At 40.8% G+C, this 20,150-nt stretch overlaps 1 protein-coding gene across 1 annotated transcript in view; it reads right to left on the bottom strand.

Annotated features, from left to right (window-relative positions):
* SLC25A26 (solute carrier family 25 (S-adenosylmethionine carrier), member 26) overlaps window positions 1-20,150 on the bottom strand; it is a gene marked incomplete at its 3' end in the record, with an annotated part of 83,680 nt that overhangs the window by 60,316 nt on the left and 3,214 nt on the right. The window contains exons 3-5 of the mRNA XM_010013945.1: window positions 19,633-19,742; window positions 5,816-5,920; window positions 4,037-4,084 (exon numbers count right to left, since the gene is read on the bottom strand). Of these exons, the coding sequence (XP_010012247.1) occupies window positions 4,037-4,084; window positions 5,816-5,920; window positions 19,633-19,742 (263 nt within the window). The remainder of the gene's footprint in view (window positions 1-4,036; window positions 4,085-5,815; window positions 5,921-19,632; window positions 19,743-20,150) is intronic.

Genomic DNA, 20,150 nt, shown 5'->3' on the forward strand with positions numbered 1-20,150 from the left:
AAATCCAGAGCTCTGAAAAAACACTGTCAAGTAAAGCATCAATACCACCTCTACCTGAACAGAGGCCACTACAATCAGAGAGCATGAATTGCCTCCAAACAGTCTATAAGACAACACGGAGGACAGGCTTACTTAGGGCTACCTGCACAAAGACTGACACTGGAACGCGATTTGAAAGCCAGGTTGGATGGGGCTTTGAGCAACCTGGTCTAGTGTGAGGTGTCCCCGGCCATGGGGGTTGGAACTGGATGATCCTGAAGGTCCCTCTCAGCCCAAACTATTCTCTGGTTGTAGGAGCCTTAGTCTCCATTCAAGACACCTGTGAATTATAAAGAGTCAGTCATCCTCCATCCCCTTTGTCTTTAAGGAAGGGTTCAATATTAATTTTAGCTCCTTTTGAACCTACTTCTGGGCTAGGGCCCAGTGCATCTGCAGTACTTCTAAAAAGCAACAAATCAGATCAAAACCACGCAGAACACCCACTCAGGACTCACTCAGTTCTTCCAAATTATGGTAACTCCTGACAGAAGGGACACTAGAGTTAAACACAGCACTGCTTGTGCAAAGCCACAACCTGCACGCAGACACGCAGAGGGTGAAATAACTCATTCTACAGCGAGCTATTTTACACGGGAAAACTGGACAAGGCACTTCCTTTTCTTTTATGTTGTCCTCTCATTCATAACAACATCTTTTAGGACATCTGCTAGAGTCCTGCAACGTTAATGGAAATGGAAAAGCTCCAACGGGAACTCAGGGGTTTCTCTCTTTTTCCCATGAACTGAACATTATGGAATTTTAACAGATGTTCTACTTGGTCATAGTTAATAAAATGAATTATGCAGGAATTAAAAATCTGGCTCCACTTGTTTATATAAGATTCTCAGCAGCAGAACTACACTCCCATTAAGAAATACTAGAGGATTTACAGTCTGCTCCTGCCTTGTTATGAGATTTCACAAATGAACTTGTCTCTTTTGTGGAAAAGATGAATAAATTTACCTGTCCATTGACTGCTCTTAATAGCAGGAAGCAGTTTCCACACCAATGCACCCATAGGAAAGGACAATTCTCACTTGGATTTGCTTTGGAAATGACGTCATGGGAATTCCACATCATTTCCCAGCCTCCGATTTACTCAAAGTCTCATTCAGCAACCTAATAACCAAGCTCCCGCTTTGTGCTTTATCACAAAAGCTTTCCTCTTGGAGCACAGATGTCTTTTTTGGGCTACTAATGCCAACAGAGTGAGGCACTGTACCTCACTTCCCTTTTGATTTTCAGATTAGTTTAGTGTAACTGCATCAAAGAAAGATGTAAAGGCCAAAGTAATGGAAATGCGAGAGAAGAGGCAGCAAAAAGGAGGTAGGTGAAAGAGTCATAGCCAAAATTTCCAAGCATTGAGGTTAACTCCAAGTTATTTCCAAAAACATTACACATCTAACCATTTTCTTTCTCTTCCAACACTCATCTGTACAGAGACTATTCTGATGAGAAAACAAAGGGATAAGTCAAAGAGTGAGAATCAAAAATGAAGGAAGATGCAATTACCTTGCACCAGAAGCGGCACAGCAGCTAATGCATATTACATGGAGCAGAATAAGGCTGTCTTGAAAAGATCTGCTATGCTATAAAGACAATTGTTTCAACATTCACTCTCCATTTATAAACAGACTGACTTTCACTTAAGCCCAAGCAATTGGCAAGCGCATCTCTGGCCAGGCACTGCTTTAGGTGATAGGCAAAATATTATCTCGATGCACCAACTAAAATTAACCTTCCTTAAATTCTGGCTTAAGAATATTGGCAGTGCAAGAATATCATCATCTGAAAAGCATCAACATTCCCAGCCTTTTCCATGAGAAATCATGCATTGAAGCCCCTCTATCCAAAAATCCCACTCCACTGTAACTAAGCAAAGAGGTTTGTGTAAGTGAAGAACCAAAGCATGTGAACAAAGTCTGTATGTATACAAGTCAGTTGGAACTAAATCTCAGTCTATGTATGCTATGCAGCAACCTGGATGTGTCCAATAATGAATTGATATAGATTTTTATCTGAAAATAAAAACTTTGCTTAAAGGAAGAAGTGTACCTAAAGAGAAGGGAAAATAATACCAAGATTAAATGTCAGGCTTACAACAGTTCCAGGTGAAGGTTCAATATGCTGTTTTGACTCAAGTGGACATTGCTTTACAACATTTAGTGGCAGAAAAAGGCAATGGCTTAAAAGTGCTAAATTCAAAGATGATGGTTTTCTTTTAAACATCACCTCTGATTTGATTCATTTGGAAGAGAAAGCACATTTCATTTGGCAATTGTTTATTTCTCATTCGATTGGACAGATTCTCCCAAAAAGCAATACTTCAACTGAAATCAGTTCTGAAAGATCTTTTATGAATATACATAATGGAGAGGACCCCCATTAAATCTCCAACAAAGTGTTGCCATTTTGAGTAAACAAAGTTCTCAGCAGGGTCACACACTGTGCCATGAATATGGTCTGCAAATGAATTACCACCCCAACATGTGTCAAAACAAATTTTAAGGAGAATAGCACCCAGTAGTAACCACGTGTTTTATCTACCTGTTAGTATGCAAAATCTGTATGCGATGGGATCCAAATTTATTCATTTATTCAGAAGCCCTCAGAGAAATCAAAATCATTTGTTGGCCTTTTTTTGCCCGTCTCCAAATGAAATCCAAGTGAATACCATGTTTAGTGAGCTAGAAAATTGGTACAAGAAGCGGCTATGGTGGGGTGTGCATTTCAGAAAAGCAGGTGTCATCTCTGCACAAATAACTGATTTTTTAAACACTCAAGTCTGCCAAAATAGACTCAGTACATTATCATGTGCCAGCACTTTAAGGAACTCTAAATTTGGTATTTCTTATTTTAGGTAATACCCATTTTTATACCACAACTGTAACAAGAGCCGGCTAACGTAACTGTCCTAAAAACAGTTTCCAGCATGAAGAAAAGCTTTAAAAGCAGAGCTATTGAATGAAGGCTTGAAAAGCCTCTGCAACTGGCTTTAATATCAACAGCAACACAGCCAAGAGACCTGAGCCTGTGTTGAAAACACAAAAGAAGCAAAGATCCAAACCTAGTTTACTCAGCAAGTTACATAAGGAGAGGACAAACCCACACACAGCACATGGAACAGAGTCAGTAAAGAACCTTCCTGGACAAAAGCTCTCATGTTTTCATAGGATTTGAACCCTGTCTCTTTGAGGTGCTCATGGTGCAACTTGTGCTTTGTCAGAAGATGACATCCTGGGATCTGATTCTGAAACAGTTTTAGACTGGGAGTTCATCAGTATGTTTTTCTACCTCTTTTATAATCTGCCTTCAGTTCACACAGCATATCAAACACTTCCATGACGCTAATCCTGTAATTCACAGTACGTTTATTAAGAGATTTTAGTTTATGAGCTATTTTCTGCCAAGCAGGCCAAAATATTTTTAGCCCCATTATATTTTTCCAGCAGTGAAGTATTCTGATTTAGAGTTAAGTAATGCCATATCACATCTACAGGCTGGATGACTAAATGCATTGCTTTCACCCATTTAAAAGAGAGTACAATCCTCTCTATATACAGATGACAGATAATCTTTGGCATCTGCTGACAAATATATTTAAAGAAAGCCTAAATCTGTCTGTGCCAAACTTGGTCTGATGCCACCAGTTCACCATTGTTGGCATACATACTTCACATGATGCAATCACAGCACTGGAGGAAGTTTCCAGCATTTTACTTTATGGTTTTCATCCTGTTAACATACACATTTCCATCCTTTTACGATTTAGCAGCAATAGAACTGAGACAAAGGGTGGTAGATGACTTTTTGCATGTATCACAGGTTTTCTTAGTGCATATTATCAGTAACCTATTTAAATAACAAACTAACTTACCTAAATGAAGCACACTAGGATTTAGAGCTTATGGTTAGAGCAATTGATTTCCATTGTACTATCTCTTGTTAGAAAACAAAGTGAGGCGAAGGAATCAAAAGAGAAAGACAAGTGTTTTACCTCTCTTAATACTGTGCTTTTGTAACCCCGATAAAGTCCTCGAATACCCTGTAAACCAACAAAAGAAAGCATCAGCTATAGGGGATTAGTTTGCCAAAGACCACAGTTTATCAGTGATTACAAGGTAAACATTACAGCCTTACTGATTGTCAGACCTGAACTCCTTGCAAATTGATTATATTGATTATAGCATTGCATATTGTGTTCTGTGATTCACAGTGCCAGACAGGTTTATGTTCATTTCAGAGACCATTTAACCACTGTTCAGAATAATCAGTTATAGAAAAGAGAATATACCTTACAGTTAAAATTAAAAGGGCAAGAAGATGCAGAAATACATCATTTCAAACTCTACTTGCCCAATACTTTAGTTTAAAAGTATCACTATCCCATAGATGTTTCAAAACGACTACATTTCTGTTTAAATAGCCCACGCAAAATGAACCCATAGGATGACAACTTCTTCTGATCACGTCCTTAGCCTTGATTCAGAGCTTTTATCAAGACATTTTATATTTTTAACCAGCTGGTAACACTAAAAAACATTAACATTTTATAAGCGTATGTAAAATTATATCCATTATCTTATAGGGCAGTTTATTCAAGTGTTTGGCAAATCCTAAGGTTCTCTGCCAGCTACAAAGAAGGGGAAAACCAGACAGTTTTGAGAGCACCAGCTTTTAGAGCAGAATGACCAAGTCATTCTTCAAGTAAGAAGTTTGCAGTGACCCTCTTGTGCAGGGTTATCACAATAGTTTTCATTTATGAGCAAATAAAAATCAAGTGGATCAGTTAAAGGTCATATTTATGTCTTCCTTTTCCTGGCCTTTACACACAGAAATATGTATATTGTTTTCCCCACAGTGTTTTCAGGAGCCACCTTCTCTTACGGAATAAACTTGAAAAATACCCCTTGTGAGACTCAGTAAAAACAGCAGTGAACAGGTTTTTACAGGAAGGATCAGTATGACGACTGAAAAGATAACAAAAGCCCTTATTTTTCAAAACCTACTAATACTGGATAAGCACTCAATTCCAGAGCTCCTACAGAGCCTCTCTGAAATGGTGCCTTTAGGACATCCTCTAAAGCGAGCTACAAAAACTGGAAACCATTCAGCAAACTCGAGATAGACGAGATGTTCTGTTGTACCAGACAAGGGCTGTTGGTATAAATACAAGGGGATATACAAGAAATTTGGAGAGGGACTTCTTACAAGGACATTTAGAGGATACATTTAGATCAGACATAAGGCAAAAGCTCTTCCCTGTGAGGGTGCTGAGGTGCTGGCACAGGGTACCCAGAGAAGCTGTGGCTGCCCCATCCCTGGCAGTGTTCAAGGCCAGGTTGGACACAGGGGCTTGGAGCAACCTGCCCTAGTGGAAGGTGTCCCTGCCCGTGGTAGAAGGTTGAAACTAGATGAGCTTTAAGGTCCCTTCCAACTCAAGTGGAAGGACCATTCTATGATAAACACAAGCTGACCTCTGGAAACTGGAAAGCTAAAATCCCTTTTTTAAATGTATTTTTTAATGTAGGTACCTCATATGAGAAGAATTGGAAAGAGTTATTTAGAGCATGCATATAAATGCATGCACATGGGGAAGGTGGTGGTTTGGTTTCCTTAAACATAACACGCCAATCACTTTTAACAACAGGAGAATAGATGGGAAAGTGCTAGGAGAACACAGAACTGGAATAAAGTTGTAGGAATGGTTCTGGACATGTATGGAACTGAGTGGGAAGAATGAAGTAACTTGCTTGGAAATTTGCTCTGAACTCACCTCATGATACAACGTGCGGGAGAGAATCTGGAGGGTACTTGAGGAAGGAGAAACCTGGGCCCTTTGTTTGACCACCTCAGATGGAACCCGTATGAGGCATGCAACCTGCAAAAGAACCACATATTCAGAGAACTCCTTTTGCTGCCTTACTCTTCATGTAGCAGACACATTTGGAGATTGTTCCAAGTACAGAAACCTGAGAAATGAGGAAATAACTTTTGTAATGATACGAGCTGGACTTAAAAGCTGTTGATGAGCAGCTTATGTGTTTGGTCCGAGAGCTGCGTACCTTTTGAATACAGAAAAATGGAAGTACCCTTGAAATTTTTCACTTCCAAACCAGAAGTAGATTTGGGTGGGGAAAATCAACACTAAAACCAAAATTTTGAAGCCATCCTGTCTTTTGGCAGCTACAGGAATTTCTCTCCCCATTTTCAGAGATGTAAACTGGAAATCCAGGACTTGGAAGAACAAACTTCTTTCCTAGGTAGTTCCTTTGTGCCCTCTAGTGACTGACAGCAAGAGACACTCCAGTTAGCTTCAGATGCACACAAGATATTCAAGATTTACTTTAAATCACACTAGATTTCATTCAGTGTGAACCGTCAGATTGATCTTTTCCTACACAAGGAATTTACTAGGCAAGAAAGGTCCCTGCAGCTGGATGTAATATTGTGGCTGTCACAAAAGCTCCAGCTTTGCTGAAAAAGCCAGACTTGGATTTAAAATGTTCACCTGTCACTTCAGCTTCAGGCAGGAGTTAAGCTCGTGTGCACATAATGTTGAGGAATGGGGATTCTCAAGCATCAGAGAGCATCACAAGACTCATGCCTCCAGAAAACGCCTGTTTGTCAACACTTTCAACAGGAGTTTGTCTTCAGTTGGCCCCAGGGATACTGAAAGCAGTGCTGGGACTGGTGGCAAAACACCACGGGCCAGATATTTAGCCTTCCTTGTTGCCATGTTGTGCTGGGCTCAGAACACACTGCAGTTCCTAGACACAAAGGTGATCACCAAGTACTTCAAGTCCAGAGCAACCTAGGGGAAAGCTGTCTGCGTAGAGCGACAAACCAATTTGCTAACTCAAACTCACACGTGCCAAAGAAAGTTCAGGAATTCACTGCCAGGTTGCAGACACAGTAACTTGAGTGATCATTTGTGGGTAACACAGTACAAGGCTTAAGTTCCATTTTCACAAAGAGACCACAAAAAAAAGAAGTCTGTTATACTGTTACATTCCTACAAGTTTACCAGACAACAATATCCAAAAGTCATTACAAACAGATCTAACTCCATGTGCTCTTCAATTCTCAGGGTCAAAAACAACAGGTGACCCCAATCTGTCAAGAAAATAAGAACTGTCAAGTTTTTTTGATAGTTCAGCATAAATATTTATAGAACTTCATGCTTCATAACACTCCATGTCCTTATATTAGCTTTTTATTCCTTAAAAACATGGAGGCAGGAGGAAAGCTTTAAAAAGGCTCGGATGAAAACAATCCAGTCAATCAAGAGCAGACAAAGAGCACAGTGTGGCTTCCTGACATCTGGGGTGCTGCAGTTTTGGCAGGAGAAGGGTGGCTACAAAGTAATGTCTCCATTTCCCCCAGACTACTTGGGGTGCATTTCATTTCAAATTAACTTTGATGTTTCTCCCATTTGAATTTGTGCTTACAAGGGAGCCTGTGGCTGCACAAGAACAAAAAGAGTGATTACATTGTGCTGTTATGAAAGGAAATACAGGCTCGTGTCACCCGGGCTGCGGTGTCAGATTGGCTCCATAGGGCACTTCTGGTACTCAAAAAGCCACGAGCTGCAAGTGCCAACATCAGACTGAACGGTGACATTTTCACTGTGCACCTGAATGTACAATGTGTTACCTGATTTGTTCCTACATACATACCTTACCATCACTAACAATCCCAGCAGTGTTTTGATGTCAGACACAGGTCTCTAAAGGGAAGTATGCAAGATTAGGTTCGCACCCATCTATTAGCCCACAGGATTTTAAAGACAGTAACAACCTGGGACATGTGGATGCAGAAAAGTCTCAAATCCACTGCATTCAGATCTCAATCACGGCAGCACCTTCCAGGCAACGCTGACAAAGTTAGGAGAACACAAGGCACGTCTCCACAGTTTGCTTTCTTAGCTAACTATGGTCAAGCAGCACCAGTATGATAACACTGCACCAAGAGAATTCATACTTAATCTGAAAGCTATCAGCAAATTGCACAAGCAAGGGTGAAATACAATTGTGCGGATGCTCTGCAGTCACTGCCCACATATATGCTTTTAGCTGCATCGACTACTAGATAAATAGACGTGGAAGATGGACAATAATGTGACCTTGCACAGTGGGGGCCCATTCACCTCCCTGGTCACTGAGATCCCAGGAAGAAATTGCTTTTTAATCTCTTGGCTCTTCACATAAATGCAGCCTGTTGCTTGCCACAGAAGAGCGCAATACAGCCTGCCAAACTTGGGCCATTCCTGGTGCATCCACCAGTCCTGGGGATGACCCTGTGACAAATTAGCTCTGTCAAACATCTGTAGAGCCAGCCATGGAAAGGGCACAGCAGTGGGCCCTCAGCTACCTTGCCTGACATTAAAGCATCAGACAACAGCACCCTGTTGATAGGGGCCATGCTCATTCCCTTCTGTTGATGGGTGCAGAAAGACAGAATCAAGATCCTTCCTTATTTCCCAGGTCAGGTAACCCTATACACCAGTTATCAGACTCTCTCCATGTCAGTGCACATGTATACGTACCATAAGGTCAGGAAAACAGTAACACTGAAACAAAAGGCTCAAGGATTTTTAGATTCAAGCTTTAACAAAACCCAATTTTACAGCAAAGCTATGTCATTTTCAAGCAAAGCTATGATTAGTTTACAGAGCAGGTATGCAGAAATGACATTAGCATCTATTATCTTTCCAGCCTTTTAATGCCATAAGCACTTCTGATTAGGAGTACTGAATTTCAAAATCCTTGTGTTAAATCATTACCAGGTCAAATGTGGCCCCAGTATTTAGATGCCAACTGAAGTGCATTTTTAATTTACTGACTTGCATTAGCCCATTAGGGAACAAAAGCAAAAACCAGGCCTGTTTTGTTAATATTTGTCTATGTAAAGCTAAAACAGCACATCTTCCAACTAAAAGACACTGATTTTTTTTTGCCTGTTGGTTCGGGGCAGTGTTTAACTTTGGAATACTCTGTGCATGCATCAATGCTACCATCTCCTGGTTGGATTCATGTTGGGACTAGATTTTCCCCGATTGTTCTGAACGATGTCTTGACTTACTATGAAGAATGACCAGTGCCTTGAAGTCAGCACAAATACTCTTTACATATACCAACTTAATCTGTTTCAGCATATCTGTAACCTGTTCCTATGTGGCCACAGCTAACAGAAAACAAGACCTGCTGCAAATAGCACCAGGAACCTGCACAAAGGCTCTCGCATGGGCTCACCCAAGTTTATTGGAAACACCTTATCTTCAACCACTAACTTGTGAGAGCTGTCAATCCTACTTAAAGCTGGAGGAGCTGTTCAGTGTGAGGCAATACTCATGTAAATCATAAGCACAAGGCTACCAAGCATCTTTCTCTAGAGGATAACACAAGACACAGGCTGGTTGGACTAGGAAGAACCCATTGCATTGCCACCGCAAATTCTGGAGTAAGAACTAATCTGCAAACCACCACGACTCCACTTCTAGCTCACCAGCAGATACCTGCTCCTCTATCCAATATGTTGTCCTTTAGGCAAAGGAAAACATAAGACCACATCTTCAGAAAAGAACACAACTCCTCCTGGTCTGTAAAGCTATATATTATTATCCAAATATTAACATATCCCATTTAGATTCCACCCTTTGTGCTCCAGGCTAACCAGTTCCTACATGACTGGTTTTGTAGGATTTAGCAGAGAATCAAAGATAACATGTTCATCTGTTTTTAGGCACCTATACCACAGTTTGAGCACTAACCTTGCAGGCATAATCTGCACATGAGATGTATCCAGAAACACTTGAAAGAGGACAGAGGAGGTATTACAGTTGCTATTAAGGATTTATGCTGGGTATTTAAATTGGGTAGATGCACAGCAATTCTCAGCACTGGGGACACAGATGGTACAACACTATTAGCAGCTTTGGACCTCTAAGAGCAGCTTGAGAAAGCATTTCCTTATGCAGACTGGCAGCACCTTGTACAGTTAATGATCTGACTCACAAATCTTAAAAGCTCCCACAACCATATGGTCTGAGGACCTATCTTTAATAAGAGAGAGATATTACCCATGCTTTTAAGACAGGCTACTGAAGGGCAAAGACTAAGAGCCCATTCTGTTAAGATGCTGGCACCCAATGCTCCTGGCTGACGAGCTGATCTGTTCTCTGAACTAACCTGGGCTTGGGTGAGGATCAAGAGCATAACATTTTTCCCCACTTAGTGATGACCCATTCTGCCATAAGGAGGAAAGAGTAGATTGGGGACAAAGAATTGTTCTGAAATATGTTAGTGGCTTGTGATTTAGGAACATGCACTCGGTGACTCTGAGCAGATCTCCAGCTTGCATTGCTAAGCCTACTTTGAAACCAGGTAAAGAAATATGTTAAGCTCCAGAAAACTTCTCTGTTGCAGCTTTAAACCCTTTGAATACTTTCTAAAGAATTTTAATTTTAAATTTCCCAAGCAGGAGGTTAGTTTTAATGACTTTATCTGTCTGAGTAGGCTGGGAAGCCTTAACTGATGTTCACCATATAATTTAATACTTAACAAAGAACTAAAGGAACATACCTGGTGAGAGTTCCTCTTAAATGTCATTTGTGTAAGTTTATTCTTAATCAAGTAAGAATCTAATTTATGACACTATACAGCATTGTATTGTGAGAACAGAGACTTTAAACCTCACAGTACCTGTGCAAGATAACCACTAACCCAGTCGGGAGAAAAAACTGCTGCACAAAAATGACACCAAAGAGGCTATGACTTATGAAAGGACATATCTTTAGGCTGCAGTCAATCTGGTAACAAACACCTAATCTTTCACCCCATTCCTGAAGGTCAGAAGGATTGTCTGCTCCAACATCATGTAGAAAGAACAAGAAAAACGGAGTAACTCTAAAACCCCATCCAAAGGAAAGAAGCAACCAAGACAGTTTTGGCCATGCTCCTGCAGGTAAAAGCTACCTTAGAGCTCAGGTTTGGGTTGCTGGTTTTCTGTTTGGTTGCAGGTTTTTTATATTAAAAATGCTGCTTCCCAAAATAGGTTGACATATAATAAATCTGACATAGTCTGAGCATCTCAATTTCCTTGTCACATGCTCACTTCCAAGTAGGAAGTTACTATTTTTAATCTAAGCCATGAAAAAAGTCCTTTTCCATTCCTCAGATAACTGAATGATTAAAATGATAGGCAGGTAAAATTAAGAGATCTCAAACTGCACTGATTTCCTTTGGATCCTGAAAAGAAGGGGAAATTTCCCTCGGTTCAAGTCCGAGGCTCTCAACAAACTTTGAATTCAGTACTGCAGCTTTCCATGCCTCTCCAAACTCTGGAGATCTGTTTGGTACTTCAGATCTCACTGAGATTCCCCTCTCAGAGAGGGGGGAAAAGGAACTTTTTCAATGCGACTTTATGAGATTAGCAAAGTATTTCATCCTCCCAATAACTGTTTCTAAACTCTGGTCACAACTCTTGGATTGCAAATGTTAGATAGAGGGGCAGGTGGGGATCATGGGATGGAACTGTAGATGAACTGCCTCACGCTTCCCACCACCAGGAAAACTGACAGAATAGTGGAGAAACATGAAACACTTCCATATTCTAACAGATTAGCCTGAACTGCTGTAATCACAGACCATTAACAGCAATAAACCTTCACCTTAATAACTGCTGCCCTTTTGACCAAAACAGAACAAAACCGTAAGTTTCTACGGTCTGTCATTTGCTGTGGGTCACAACTCAAGTTGGGAGCAAATCCTTCTACATGTGCTTGTCAGCAGTTGTGCTACCTGCTAAAGCACAACTAAAGTGGAGAACTAACATTAATACCTATTTTAATGAGGAAATTGTTTCCAGAGATGACAAAAGCTGCCCAATATATGCACTGTCCACTCTGTTTCTGCTTTAAGTGCCAGCCCCACAAAAAAAGAGTTCATGTTCCAAATAAAACCTCGGAATATACTAATCTTATTTTCCCCTCCCACACTCATGCACATCACAGATTCAGTCCTGTGCAAAGCTGCTGGGGTCATAAACAGGTGACTCCACTCCTAATTTAAGCCCCATGAAAAGAACAAGTTTTAACTAATGGGCTCTGGATGGGAAAGTATAGACAATGCCAGGCTCTTTGTCACATCTTTTCTTCTGGCAGACACAATAGGGCCTTCATTAATTTAGCTGCAGCTCCCCTGTATGCTGGCAGGAAACACTGCTTCAAAGAGCAATTTCAGCCAGCAAGATGCCTCAGATCTCAGCACTTCCCAGAGCTTGAAAACATACCATTTCAGAGATGAGACCATTCACAGGGACTGAATGTTGCAAGCGTTTGGAAAACCGGAGCTTCTGCACAAACATTTTCAACTTCCTCCAAGTTTCCACCTTAGATCACTTTACCTGGAATCTGCAGAACACTATCTCATCCTGTCATTGTCAAAGTCAGCTCCTTACTACTGCTTTCCAGGGCTCCCTTCTTCCTCTCCAGTGCATCACCTGCACCACCACACATTTCTGCCTTCACAATGACCATCTTGTCTGAGCATATGCACCCCAGCTGTGTGAAGTCCTCAGATGGCTCTTTGTCCATCACTGTCCATCTCAGCATAGGCTTCTGCCCCTGCCTGATTCCTTTCACATGTGGCTCTTCAATTGCCCAGCTACATGCTCTACAACTCCTGCTGTGGTTCCCTGCCTACCTCTCCATCAGCCACATCAGCTACACCTTGGAAAACTTCTGTCCTCAAGCAGTGGATATTTGTGCCGAGTTCTTTTCGCAGCAAGGAGAAACTACTACCCCAATTACATCAGTTAACAGGCAAAGAACAGGGAAAGCTTTTGAAGCTGACACTAAACACTTCTTTATAGAAGTACTTCTCACTGCAAGTGTTTTGAAAGTTTGTGTGCTTTGCATAACTAAATTGGTCTTTCCATGTAGAGTTTTATAATGTAAAACTTGCCAAAAGAGGCCTGCTGTTATGCACATCTCTCTTGTACTCCAGCACAAACTGTCCCACAGATTCTGAAGTTCCTCAGTACAGTCACAAGCATTGGTTTAAACTCAAGTTGCAAAAATCAGACAGATAAATAGCTTTATAAAAAGCCTTCCTTAAAAATATCTTCCTTAACATGGTTATTGCCTGAATCATAAATTACTACTACATTTAAACACAGAATGCCTTGGAGCCAAAGAAGAGCAGACTCTTAATTCAACCTCCAGAATTTTATGCACAATCTGATCTATCCCAGCAACACTTTCACCACTGAGAGTCTGTTAAACTTATTTTAAAAGGCTTAAGAAACTAATCACATCCACCAGCCAAACTGTTCTTTCAGCAGAAGTAGCATGGTACAGCCCATCCAGCATAAAACTGTTTCCAGGGAGCCAAGTGGGGTCAGGCTATGTTACAGGAGGACAAACATTGATGAAATTCCAGGCAAGAGAACACAGGCAATATTTTCTGCAAACACATTAAGTCTCCTGTTGAAAGATGACTGGTATTTTACTATTTGCTCAGTCTCTTGGGGTTACATTGGCCCAGAACACGGAAATTTCAACTACGTTGTATTTTATCAAGTATTTTCCTTTAATTGATCCCTTACTCTTTCCTACAGCCTTTTCACTTAAGGAATCACGGGCTTGTCCACATATGGAGCTATTCAGAAATTGTTATTCCCAACAAACCCTCTGCAGAACTTACTTTGGAATAAACTTACCTTAAGCCATCTCAGACATTTCCAAAGCTGACTCTGGCAAAGCGTGTTGCAAGCCAGGAAATCCATCAGAAAACACTTTTACATTATTTTTTTCTCACTTAAACTCTTTAACCTAAATTAGCTCCCCTACAGACACTCTGAACTACAAGTATTCCTATAATCAGCTAAAGAATATCAACCCTAGGTTTGAAAGAAAAGAGATTGCACCATCAGGCATCTACTCTTCACTGCAAAGTAGTATGTCCTCTAAGCCCTGAACTGAGTAGATAACACAAAACCAGCTGATGAAGAAGATGCAGTACATGCAGTTAACATGGAGCATAAAGAGAAGCTCAGTGTGGCTGGCTGGTGAGGTGGTTGACAGTTCTTAATTTGCTGTTTCAGCCTTTAATTGTATGATGAATTTGTTGGCAGCATTTGTGGATTCATGGCTCCATTCATCTTTATTTACAACCAATTTTCAGCTGCAGCTCTAATTTGAGTTTCTGTCCACTCTAACTATGCTCCTTATTCACGAGCTCTTAACAACAGCAGTCTCACCTTCACAACCATCTTCCAACCGCCGCTCAGCTATGCTTCTGCACAAGGATTTGGCAAACATCCTACAGCATCTGTACTGCAGACCTCATCTCACCTGCCTTCATTTATGAAGAGTGCAAAATCCACCATGATTTATTCAAAAGACCACCTACATTGCTGCATTCCCCACCACTGCTCATCTTGCCAGGGTCAGTACATTCCTCTTCTCAGTGCCTACGTGTACCCAGATACACACAGCACAAAAGACACAGTTAACACCCAAAATGACAGACACCCATCGATGAAAACAGCAAAAAACGCTGAAGTACTGTGGAACGGGTCCCATTGAACTTTGACTGGTGTCAGACTTTGGACACTACTTTGAATACTATGGTTGGCCCACACGTACTACCCTGGTTGAAAGGAGATAGGATGCAAAGTAGAAAATGCAGCTTTTTGTTTTTAGACAGTTTTGTCTATTTATTAGTTCAGTTCTTAGAAAAAGGGATAGTGAAAAAAATCAAAGCCATTACCTTTGTCTAGACACAGTAAGTACTAAATCATTTCTTTGTTGCAGCAGATGATCTTCTTGGGCTTACAATGCTGTAAAGTCCTGACCAATTATCCTGCTGGAGATTCTTTCATGATATTACTCTGTGGATTTGCCCTACTCATGCTTCTGCCTTGTCTTCAGAATGGGCATTAATAGCAACTTTCTTCTCTGATCTATCCAGTTACTCTCATGGAATTCATACCAATACAATTCTGGAAATCCTTGTTGTTCTATTAAAGTGAAACTAGTTACAGCTTCAAAAGATATTGCCAGGGCAGAGGCAATGCAGCGAGCATTTGTGGACAAAGAGGGACAGAAAACGTGATGTTGCCTATCATGTCTAATATAAAACATGCACTTTCCTTCTTTATCTGAACTCAAAGCACACTCAAAATGTCATTCTACAGAACCATGATTTGTAAACTTGCTTGCATTTGGGCTTGCTTCTTCTAAGAATCAAGTTAAGACTAGTACAGAAATCTAGCTGAATTCTCCAGAAAGATAATTCCTGCATTAAGAAGCTTTCTTATTTGACACATCCCAACAGCAGATAAAAAATTCCCAAGTTATTAATACTGAGGGTCAGATGCTAATCACAGATGAACCACACACTTTGCTCTTATCACAAAAGTACCTTAAGTGGCAACACACAGGAATACACAAGTGAGCTTGGAATTTCACCTTGAAATACCTGTCCTCACTTTGCCCTGCGGAGCTGCATGATCCCCTCTCCCCGTTTAAGTGACAAACTGCTGGATGTTTCAATTCAAAGTGATTTAACAACCATCCTTTCCTAAATGTTGGAATTAAGTGTAAGGCTACGGCAAAGTCCTTCTTGCTGAGGACACCCAAAACAATCAGCTTCAAAGGGAGCAGTCCCTACCTAACTGTTCAGAGCTGTCTCAGAACACAGCTGATGGTTCCAGCTTTTCCTATAAGCTCATGCTCCACTAAAGCCCAGGTTTCCCATTCTTGTGGTAGGACCAGAAACACCTTTCTAGACCCATGAGCTTGTTCAGCATTTACACAACTCAAGAGACCACGTTGCAGAGACACTAAAGCAGAATGAACACAAGCCAGGTGAGGAACCTAAAGTATCATGGCTACATGAGCTTAAAAGTATAACAGGACAAATAAACGCAGGCACCATGGCACTAGTATGACCAGGCAGCTTTCAGGATCAGAGTCGCTCTCTCTGGTGCTATGGCATCCTCCGTAGACACATCACTTTATCACAAACAACCTGGGATGTGGCAGCCTTAGGGGTACACTGCACAGTGTCAACACATCCCTATCCCTAATGTACTCTGGAGATTTATCCAAGGACAAAAGCAGCTCAACAACTTCAGGTAATGGACTTCCAGAACATGATCATAACCACTAGCTGCCAAATGGGCAGGACATCTACCTCTCATCCTGGTCCTCAGTTCTCCCTCATAAGTGAGCTGGTAGTCAAGGTAAAAAAAGATGATGTCACCAAATATAGCCAATGAAAATCAAAAAGAAACCTTTTTCATCAGAAAGATAAGAATGATCCTGATATTTACAAGCAACAGCCCAAAACTTTCACTTAATATCTTGCAAAGCTCAGATCGTAACCATAACAACATCTAAATATTAGCTGGAAAAGGCTGTTGTCAGCCTTCTCTAGGACATGGTCCAAACGACTTTATTCTCACCTCCACGGAAAAGCCAGCAGGATGTAAAATGAATCCAACCACTTTGGCACTTACAAAGGAAACCTCATCGGTCAAACTGGGACAATCCTAAACTTCTCCTGTGAAACCATGTCTGCAGGAGGCTGGTGGGAAGGCCCCAAGGGGGACATCTCTTTATCAAAGTTTCTTTTAATTAATAGTATACACTGTCATATTAAACTCATACAAATTCCATACAAATCAATCTGGAGCTGTACACTTAACACTGGATCTGCAAGACGCACCCAGTTACTATTAAAATGGGTACCAGGAGGTTAAATGTAATGCTCCTTCTCAGAGTTACTTACACCGCCTTAGAATATTAAAAGTAAAGTTTTAGAACATCTGGTTTTCCTTTCCACTCCCTATGATATCATGTTTTCCAAGCACATTTAGCAGCTCACAGTAAAGATACAGGCAGACTAAACATACAGGGCGATGTAGAGTCAAGATGAAAATCCAAAGCCCTGGATGCAGCAAGTGTGTTGCCTATCTCCAAATTTCAGTTACATGAGTGGTAAATAAGGGTTTTCCCCACCCTTAGTAACTTGTGTATTCTTCAACCTTCTTCCTTGATGAGATAGCATATAACTGCCCTCCAGAGTTTCTCTGCCTTTGTAAATAAGCTTTCATGCATTATGGGATATTCAGAGTCCCTATACAGCAAAATTCACTTATAGCAAAAAATAATCATGTTTAACAGGGTCCGAATTTGTATGTACTTTTCTTTATTTCACTCCGGGAGATGAGATTCACCTTCCATGTTCCTCCTGCCTAAAAGGGAAAAACCACACTACAACCACTGCTTTTTACTGCTTGGTTTTGTGCCTCCTAGCCTAGAACTAGGGAAATTGGACCAAACCAGTTCCAGGGGACTGTGTTTTACCATGAATTTACACAGAAGAGAGGCTGTTACAAAAACTAAGAGCTCCCATTTTACTGATTTCACCCATGTATTTTAACACATCTTGATGCAACCTTTGTATCGTTTCCTCTTCACCTATTACTATTTTTACTGGGCCACATTCAAAACACAGATCAGTCAGCATGAACATACTTCTAAGGTTAGTACATACCCACATTTTATTCATGCACAAGAAACTGATTCATTTACGCTCACCAGTGAAGGAGCAGCAAACCTGGAAATCCAACATCAGTTTCTTGCTCCAAATCTTAATTTCTCCCATTCGTAAAAATATGGTTTGGAAATGCAAAGGGATGCCTTGAGAATCCCAACATGACACAGTCTTTGGCTTATTATTTCACATTTAATAGCAGTTTATATCATTGCAATTACTAAAGTGTACAAAAGAGGAAGAGCACATCTTAAAAGAAACTACTGACAAAATAGTCCCAGTGGTTATGCCCCAATTAAAACTTAATGACTAATCAATAAAACTATATCTTTCACCCTGATCCAGTTTGGAATGGTTTATGTATTTATATTGATCAGCTCAGACTTCATATAAAACAAATGTGAGAAGATCTTGCTTTGTGCTATTTTTATTACAGTTTTGTTGTAGCAAATCTCTAAATCCCCATCTTAATTATTTTACAGCTTAGTTCTCCTGTCACACCAAGAGCAGCAGAAAAGCCAGCAAAAAGCAAAACCTTACTAACTGAAAAATGGCTGTTACAGCATCACAGTTTCCACACCATAAAGTCATTTCAATCGCTATCACTATGTGTTTCCCTGGCCTTAGAGTAGCAAGAGCCAAACACCTAAGACAGCCCTGAGCAATTCCTTTAACTATGCTGCATCTCTGTTTATCAGTCTGAAAATGAAAGCAGTAAGTGCTCGAGCTGTGAGGCTCACAGGACCACAGACCACCTTGGAAAAACCAGGCAACCGGTTCTGTAATCATGCAAGGAGTCATCTGAAGCCAACTGCTGATAAGTCACATCCAGTTATAGTTTTCTCTCAGAATTCTCACAGGCAGAGGAAGTATATTATAAATAACCCACTTGGGAGAGAAGAGACTGGTTTTTCAGTGGATTTTATCACAGAGCACTGGCACCTCTTCATGAGCCCAATCGTTATTTTGCTCAATTCTGAAACAGCACTTGAGAAGCCTAGAACCCCTCTTGGATCTGCTGTCCCATGAGATATCAGGCAAGCAAATTTATAAGGGCTATGCATCGCCCTAGCGATGAAGAATCTCACGCTGATTGCTAACAGCCTTTAGAGAATTTCCATGGAAGCAAGTTCAGTGCATGGCCTGAAGTTAGAAATCATAACCTGACAACACAGGCTCTAATCAAGATCAAAAAAAAACCCCATCTGAGGCAGCAACACAAACATATTCCACAGCCTTAAGTCACCTTCTATCTACTCCTGCCTATAACCACTACCAGAGCGGTTATGGGGTGCTGTTTTCACCTGTCTTCATGTGCTTGGTATGTTAAATTAAATTCCCTGGCTAAGTCCCATTCAATCTCATCAGAATCATTTCAACAGAAGAATAAAAATGACTTGGGAACCAAAAACTGAACCCACAGAGAGCAGGCAGAGCTGAACTGCTTCCTGTGGGAAGTGGCTGGGCCATGCTGCTATAACGAGGCACCTTGTGCTAAGTTAAAATGGCACAGATCCCTCTGAAGAATTTTGGTGAACATGGAGTATGTTTTATTCAGATAAGTCAAAGCAACCGTGCTCTTTCTGTTTGCAAATAATCTCAGGAACAGGTTTTAAAAACACCATATACGAGCTTCCAGGATAAAACAAGTGGATAAAGCATCTTCACTATTTACCTACAGACAAGTTTGTGTCTGGATCAGACAGGAACCGTCATCATTTGATGACACTGAGAAGTGCTCTTTCAACACTTGCTACAGTCCAAATAGACTTTGCTAGAACAGCAAATTCCTGTTACGGAGTGTCACAGACCAGCTCTTGCTGTGTTACTAACTCTTTTATTCACTTTGGAACAATCCTTACAAGTGCCAACACTCCATTAAAAAAGTAAGTAATATTTTTACAAGGACTCTCACAAGTAGAAAGATGATCACACTCAGAAGTAAGATATGACATGAAACCTGAGGTTTCATAACTGAATGATTTCATCTCCTCCCACAGACACAATATATGAACTTCTTTCTTACCACTTCCGCGAGGGAGGCAGCCACCATGTGTGTTGCTGGAGCCAAGTAGGATGTAGAGCCATGGTGCAGCACAGATTTCACATTCTCATAGGTGATAAAAAACGCAGCAGCTGAAATTCAAGAACACATGCAGTCATTTAACTGTTCCTCCAGCACTAAACTAGCAGAAAAAAAACCATTTAGAGGTGGATTTTGTCACCCACTATTCTGCACATGTAGTTCAAAACAGGAATTTCTTTCCCCCAGAATGGTACCAACAGTCTATGGGATAATTCCTGCAGAACTTTATGCTTCTGGCTATCACCGGAAAACCTCCTATTAATATTAAAGATGTCAGGACTTTAAGGCCATACTTAGTACTGAGGTAAGGGAAGATGCGTTATGAATTAGTCAAGAACGTCCAGTATGTTTGGGGGGAGAAAAGGTATCTTCCACCATTCCTAGATAGGAAGGCTGTTAGATTGAATTAGATGGTCTTTAATGGGGGGGGGGGGGGGGGGGGGGGGGAGGAAAAAAAA

The sequence above is a fragment of the Nestor notabilis genome, unplaced genomic scaffold (assembly GCF_000696875.1).
Source record: "Nestor notabilis isolate BGI_N333 unplaced genomic scaffold, ASM69687v1 scaffold21484, whole genome shotgun sequence".
In the NCBI taxonomy this organism is placed as follows: Eukaryota; Metazoa; Chordata; class Aves; order Psittaciformes; family Psittacidae; genus Nestor; species Nestor notabilis.